Source organism: Henckelia pumila, chromosome 1 (genome assembly GCF_033568475.1).
Source record: "Henckelia pumila isolate YLH828 chromosome 1, ASM3356847v2, whole genome shotgun sequence".
Taxonomy (NCBI): Eukaryota; Viridiplantae; Streptophyta; class Magnoliopsida; order Lamiales; family Gesneriaceae; genus Henckelia; species Henckelia pumila.
In genome coordinates this window covers 67,510,862-67,517,979 of record NC_133120.1, presented here as the reverse complement: position 1 = coordinate 67,517,979, position 7,118 = coordinate 67,510,862, and the positions used below count along the sequence as shown (strand labels likewise).

The 7,118-nt window shown below is 36.1% G+C and overlaps 1 protein-coding gene across 4 annotated transcripts; it reads right to left on the bottom strand.

Moving 5' to 3' along the window:
* Positions 1–4,748, bottom strand: LOC140874929 (uncharacterized). 4 transcript variants are annotated; one of them, XM_073278422.1, is made up of 7 exons: positions 4,591–4,748; positions 4,075–4,510; positions 3,274–3,476; positions 3,027–3,085; positions 1,264–2,952; positions 875–1,031; positions 1–781 (listed from the first exon to the last, which is right to left on the bottom strand). In XM_073278422.1, the coding sequence occupies exons 3-7, from the start codon at positions 3,389–3,391 to the stop codon at positions 111–113; spliced, it is 2,694 nt and encodes an 897-aa protein (XP_073134523.1). In that variant the 5' UTR covers positions 3,392–3,476; positions 4,075–4,510; positions 4,591–4,748; the 3' UTR covers positions 1–110. The 4 variants fall into 4 exon arrangements, with proteins under 4 accessions (XP_073134523.1, XP_073134522.1, XP_073134521.1 ...); XM_073278421.1 differs by lacking the exon at positions 4,075–4,510 and having other exon boundaries at positions 4,560–4,748; XM_073278420.1 differs by lacking the exon at positions 4,075–4,510.
* Positions 4,749–7,118: the final 2,370 nt, after the last annotated feature.

Genomic DNA, 7,118 nt, shown 5'->3' with positions numbered 1-7,118 from the left:
TCCCATCATGGTAAAAGGGGAAAAACATTACAAAAGGAGCATCAAAGAATCTGTTTCATAATAGAACTTTACCGAAACGATGATATCTACGTATGAGTTCATTAAAGCCATCACAATACCAAGATATCAGCAACTACTTCATCTATCAAAGAATTTATAATCCTAGACTGAATCTGTGTCCCCAGCTCAAACGCTTCGGTTTCGAAGTCAAGCCATCTTCCATGTTTGCTGCTCATGTCTTTGTCTACAAGCTCATCAACCAAAGAATCACCAATGGCAATCCAGCATGAAATGTCGTCATAGATTTCTTCAGCTAATCTCTCATTTCTTCTAACCCAAGACAGACCCTTTATCCATTGTTTGCTTCCCCCAATTATATATTGCCTGCATTTAAGTTCCAAGCATTCACTCACAGAGTGGAACAAAAGTCTACGGTTTGTTTCGGGAATGGGTCCACCAGGTCCATTCAAGAACCGTTTTTGTGTCTCCATTTGATCAAATAGATGAGGGTTTATGACCATACGAACTCTGCCCAATGCATAATCTGTAAAACCTTGGTCTATATCGCATATTATATCCTTAATATACGCTAATTCCCATTTCATTGGCTTTTCACAGTTAGCCATGGTGAAGGTAGTTTCTTGACTCTTTGCCAGAGTTCTAGCAACTGTTGAAGAAGCTGAGTCTGACAGCTCGGCATCTCCTTCAATTGTAAGGAGAGTCCCCAGAGTATATGTACCAGGATTTCCCTGCGCATAAATTGACGAGCTATTCTTCTTACCTGGGATTAGTCATAGAAGCTCAGTTTGTGTAAAGGATAATGTTATTGAGTTTAGAAATGTGATAGTGCCATAAACAGAAGAGTTTATCTTACAGGCAGTACTGAAATTACTGCTGGCAGTATCTGAAGAATTGCAACTTGAGTGATGCTCAAGAACTGAAACTGGACTTGGCAGTCGACGGTCGATGGATATTTTGGTTTGAGATGTGGAGTTGCAACGATCGATGGTTTCTTCTTGTGTTCCCCCCTCCTAGAGAAAGCCATCAAAATCACTTGATTAGATCAAAACACATATCATAGACTATTCTGAACAAACTCTCGTTCCTCATCTTTTGGAATTATTTATCGAAATTTGAAGAAATAAAATAGATGAGTAATGTTTTGGACTGCTGAAATAGCATCTTTTCACCTAATGGACAAGAAAATACATTCTCGAGAAAATATGATGCGATTAATAAACTATTTTCAAGATCCATAACTACCTGGTACATCTGTCCAGTTGTCATGAACTTCTGGGAATCCGCCGGAAAAAAGCTAGAGCCCTCTCCATTAAATATATTATCTGTGTGCATTTCACCTTTCGTGTTTTCTTGTAGCACAGTAGATTCGGTATCTGGAGAAGGCACAGAATCATGTCCAACAGCCATTGCTTTCAGATTAGAAAACTCTACTGCATGGGTCAACTCTTTTAGCTTTTGTTCCAAAAGAGCACTTAACGCATCACTTCCTTTGAGATTATGTCCCCGGAAGGAAAATTTTGAAGAACTCGTACCTTCTGAGCTCAGCAGTGCCTTCTTACTTCGAGAATCTGATGTGAAGATCTTATGGTTCTCCCCGATGTCCATGGACCTCTCAGAGCCAGAACCTGACCGTGTCGTCATTGGAGAAGTGAATGTGAAAGAAACGATATCAGTTCCATTACCTCTACTATCTTCTTGATCCCATCTAGTTTGCTTATCTATGATAGCACTAGATTGAATCGTTTTCCCATTTTTATGCGCTCTCGTGCTCTGAGCAGCCTGATTTCTTTCAGGCTGATAATGCCCATCAATAGATCGTTTCTTACGAGTTACTCTTTCGGACCTAGAACCCAAGACTTCTCCTTTATCATCTTTAAAATCTGAGCCCCATTTTCGGGAACTAACTTTAGAGGTGTCGATAAGGTTTTTAGAATCCCTGTGGCCTGTGGAGGTAGAATCTACAGTGACCACTTTCCTACCTGACTTTAACGGGGATTTTCCTTTATCAACTATGCAATTTTGCTTCTGATTGTTCTGGCGAAGCACACTTGAAGAGTTGTGTGCTGTTGGTTTCTTGAGTGCACTCTGGGTTATTGACTGGTTTTTGAACAGCTGATTCGAGTTCAATTCAATTGCTTCTTTTCCAGCCACACTTCTGCCATTTAAGTTAAGGCCTTCTCTTTTCTGAACATTGGCCTTTGCCTGTAATGCGAGTGAAACGGACTTTCCTCTATTTCTCCCTATGAAAGTTGATTCTTCGGCGTCCATTAATCCATCCCAGCTTTTGTTCAACAACGGTCCCCTAAGATTCTTCTTGGTACAAAGTTCACTAGATTCATGAGAGCGTTGGAAAAGATTTGACGTTTTTTGGGTGGCTTGTGCCTTCTCTTTCAAGTCCCTTATCCTTAAGGGACCCGAAGAAGAGCCGACTAAGGAAAGCTTAGATTTTGTGCTAGCTTGAGGTCCAGGTTCAATAATTCTTGCCGCTGCTTCCATTATCTGAGCAGCATCCTTCGGTGGGATAAAGTTCACGCTTTTGATAGGAGAGAGAAGTTTGTGATGGGTAATTGGAATTGATTTAGCTGATTTAGGAGGCAAGATTTCGGTTTGGAACTTTTCCATTGGTCTGTGTATAACCTTGTGATACTTTGGCTCCATAATATTCTGACTCCATACCCCTTGCAAAGGATCTTGAGCAGATTCGAGATTTCTAGTGTTGTAATAAGAATCTCGGACGGAATGAGAATCGAACATTGGAGTTGAATAAGGCTCGGGGATGCTGGATTTTGGCATTGAATCCAATCCCATAAGCCTTGCAACAACTCCAGGGGCCTTGGTTACATAAACGTCCTCATCAGTGACTGATGATGCACAACTATAATCACTGCCTCCTTTAATACTTGCACCGGCTGATACCTCATATTCGTCCAACTGGCATCACAAAACAATATTTTATCTTCGATTTCGTGGGAAAAAAATCAATCTTTTGCTATAAATATTCTTACCATTTGAAGCTGAGTCATTGGCAGATTCCCGTCACACCTCTTTTTCTGTTTGAATTGCTCTACATTATGAGAAAAGTAACAACCTTGAGCTTGGATGAATATACTTTAACACACACATACAAGAACTTTTCACAAGTAAATTCGGAATTGGGAATGCACATAAGGAGTTTTTGGTAAAAATGAGAGTTAGGGGGATACCACAAGATAAAAGTATAATTCAACCAATGCTCACGAATTTGAATCATACCTGGTAACTCTGACTGGCTTGAAAACAACTTTTTTCGAGATTTTGCATTCCAATCAAACATCTGGAGGAAGCCGCCAACATAATTTCCACCCTTGGAGCTTTTTTTATCAATCCCCATGTTCGCAAACAACTACAGCACCCAATTCACTTTACAGTGGAGGACATGAATAGAGACAATCAATAATCCATTTCTTACCATTCATCTGCAACTCAATGAAATGTGAAGGCAATTAGATACTCTGGCCTATATTGTTCTCGCAATAAGGCTTTGTGAAGTAGAGGGTCACATGATGGTGCGTTTTCTAAAGCTTCACCACTGACATCAGTTAAGCTACAGGGGAATGGAGAGGCAGGACAAAATATGCCTTGGATCCAACGAAATAAGATATGAAGAAAATATTTTCCGCATTTCTCATATAAACAAACAGCTAGAGGGGTAAAAGCATTCTGATAATTTATGTACAATCAGGATATTACCTAAAGCCTTGTGACAAATTATTTGCTGCCAAACCAGAATCTGATGCACTCAATCAGATTACAATGTTCACTCAATAAATTCATCCAAAACTGAGATGAAAAAAAGGGGCACCCAAACATCAAACACAAAATGAAAATAACACCTTTATGAGCTCAGTTCTTAGTTCTGAACTTCATATTGATCCAAAAGTCATATCTAATTACTCAAGTCCTACCTTCATCCTCTTGCTATATCTTCATAGAACAAATGGGGAAGGTAGGTAGCAGTGACCGGCGATGGATTAAAAAGCTGAGTTTTTTAGGACAATTTGGGAAATCATGTACCTCTAGTACATTATAAAAGAAACCTAAAAATCTCTTGATCTGAGTGGCCACTCTCGTGCTCCATTGATCATTCATCTTTTTAGCTCCCCCACCCTTGATAGCACTTGAGAATTGAATCTCTGATACTTAGTTTTAAGAAAAATCAAATCCCATTATTATTCTCAAAAAACAAAAAAACAAAAAAATCCTATTGTCATTCAAACATTTTAGACGATTGAATTCCACTTGCTTAATTTCTTAGTTTACCCTTTTTAACATCAAAACTACCAGACATTTCAACCTCTTACTCGCAACATACGATGATTTAGAAATGACCCATTTGGATAATAACACTCCATGAGTCCACGCATTATAAAACACTTGACCTAAACCAATGAAACTAACACGACAGTCAAAAAGATCACCCAAAAAGCCAAGAAAACGGAACCCTTTTCACCTACAAAACATAAGAAAAACAAAACAAACTCAAATCTCACACAACCCACCTGAAAAAAAATAAAAACAAGATCTACCAACCTTCCCCCAATGGCAAAGCTGCAAACTTTCGGCTTCAAAACATAAACATGTGAGGTAAATGGAAGTGGAGAGGTGTAGATTGAGAGAAAAACGAGAAGGGGAAAGGCTTGCTGTGGTGAGAGAGGAGAGAGTAGTTTGGGGCAATAAATGAAAGAAGGGGAGAGGAAATATTTGGAGTTATAATAATGGGAGAGTGTATCAGAAAAGGTTAAAAAGCTTGTAACGTCTCTTTGGTGAGGGGGAGAGATTTCAAATTCCGAATGCAGAAATTTGTGGGCCCTTTTTTCTACCCTTTTATTATCGTGTTTTGAATCGGAGATTTGGTTCTAGTTTGAATCCTAACAAAACTTATGTGTGTATGTTATGTTATGAGTCGATATCAAATATCTATATTCGTGAGGCGGTTCATTGACTGATCTCAAAAAAAATTCTGTGAGACGGGTTATTCGTATGTAATAGGAGTAAGAAGTAATGTTTAACATAAAAAATTATTATTTTTTCATGAGTTGATAGATGATTCGAGATCCGTATCATAAAATTGACTTGTAAGACGATCTAATATGAGTTTTTAGTGTATCTGTTTATATAGAAAAAACTCCTGTGAGATGGTTTCACACATCAATTTTGTGAGACGGATCTCCTATCTGGGTCATCTATTTAAAAAAATTATTTTTATATTGTAAATATGAATAAGATTGATCGTACGGATAGATATAATGAGACCTTCTCTAAGAATACTATTAATTATATACGAATGCTCTACTAACAGAATGAAGTCATATTATAATTTTGGATTTTCCTAAAATAACTTACATCTTATCAAACTAGCATGAGTTTATCAATGTTTTCATAACCGAACTGGTGATCGAACCGGCTTACTTTGAAAAAATGATCTAACCGATCGAACCGTTTTAACCGGATGGTCGTACCGAAAAACCGTTTATATAATATAATATAATTAATAATATATTTTAAAATTTAAAACCTAAAAGATTTATATAAATAGACAAAAACATATATTTATCCTAATTTTAAAAATAAATAACGATATAAATATATTTGAAATATTAATTATAGTTATATAATTTTAAAAGTAAATAAATTAATTGAAAAAACTCTAATAATACTAAAATAATATTTTTAAAAATGTACAAATTCCAATTAATCATTTATATATAATAAAATATTAAATTAAAGTTTTAAAAAAATGTAAAAAACTAAATTTTACAAAAAAAAAATTCAAAATTCCGGTTGAACCGGTTCTTGGCCGGTTTGACCGGTTTTGACCCGTTATTGACCGTTATGAACGGTCCAATCGATAAAACGGTTATTTGGGGTATTTCGGACCGGATCAGTAACCAGTTCTCGGTCGAATCGGCCGTTCCAATTTTGAAAACATTGATTTTTACTATATTATATTTTATTTAGGGGTGTCAAAAATGAACTCAATCCGACACAAATCGTCCCGAAAAATATCGAGTTAAGGTTAAAGTTTTTTTGGTTCGGGTTGACCCGAAAGCTATTCAAAAAAAATTATCCCGAGTTGATCCTTCGGTCAATTTAATTGTTAAAATTAACGGAGAAAATACCTGATTCAGTACCAAATGATTGACTTCATTCTCGGTTTGGTCTCAAATGTTTCAGAGCTCTCGATTTAGTCCTAAATGCTTGTAAATTTTGACTGAGTTGATCATTCCATCAATTTTGATCGAGTTGGCCTCAAAATGACTGAATTAAAAATGAATACATTTATCAACATCAACTTTTACAAATTTTTATTTAATTTATTAATCTTTTTTCCCATAAATATAAATTATATAAAATCCCTAATTCAAAAAATTGAAAATGTTGGGGTGCAATAATTGTCCCTACTGGTAGAAATATCATACCATGACGCCTGAACTACTATGCGGTTTAAAATATTCGAGTTGCACTATTACCACCAGCTATAGTTTTTGGTAAAGCGGCAAGCGCTCAACCGTACAATTAGTATCAGAGTCAAGGTCATGGGTTCGATTCTCATTGATTGCAAGTAATGCAATTATTGTGAAGGAGATTGTTAGGATGCAATAATTATTCCTACTGCGTAGAGCGATCGAACCATGGTGCTTGAACTGTTGTGTGTTTTAAAATATTTGAGTTGCACTATTACTCCAAACTATAGATTTTGGTAATACTAACTAACGACACATATCCAGGAAAATTGATTTTTTATTTTAATTTTTTTTTGAAAAAACTCTAAATTAAAAGTTCTATAGAAATTGTCGAATCCGAAAATAAGAAAATATGGTTAGTCTGCAAAATAGAAAGGTGGAGTTACCAAATAGAGATAATTGTGTGAAACAACGTCGATTTTGTTCTCAAAGTTGAGCCAAAATACTTAGTGTTTTAGCAATGAGAAAGAAATTTTTTTCCCTGCTTGAATTGGATTGGAAATTATCTCATCTGATTTGGGTTTTAGAGATTTTAGTATGTTTACAGCTAGTTTTGACCGTTAGATTAAAAAAATGATCAACTCGCTCAAAATT

Excerpts from the sequence above, each read along its gene's own strand:
- LOC140874929 (XM_073278421.1), bottom strand. The coding sequence starts at position 3,391 with ATGGGGATTGATAAAAAAAGCTCCAAGGGTGGAAATTATGTTGGCGGC. Across the intron at positions 1,032-1,263 it reads CAACTGGACAGATGTACCAG|GAGGGGGGAACACAAGAAGA; the intron begins GTAGTTATGGAT and ends GGCTTTCTCTAG. Across the intron at positions 782-874 it reads CAGTAATTTCAGTACTGCCT|GTAAGAAGAATAGCTCGTCA; the intron begins GTAAGATAAACT and ends GACTAATCCCAG.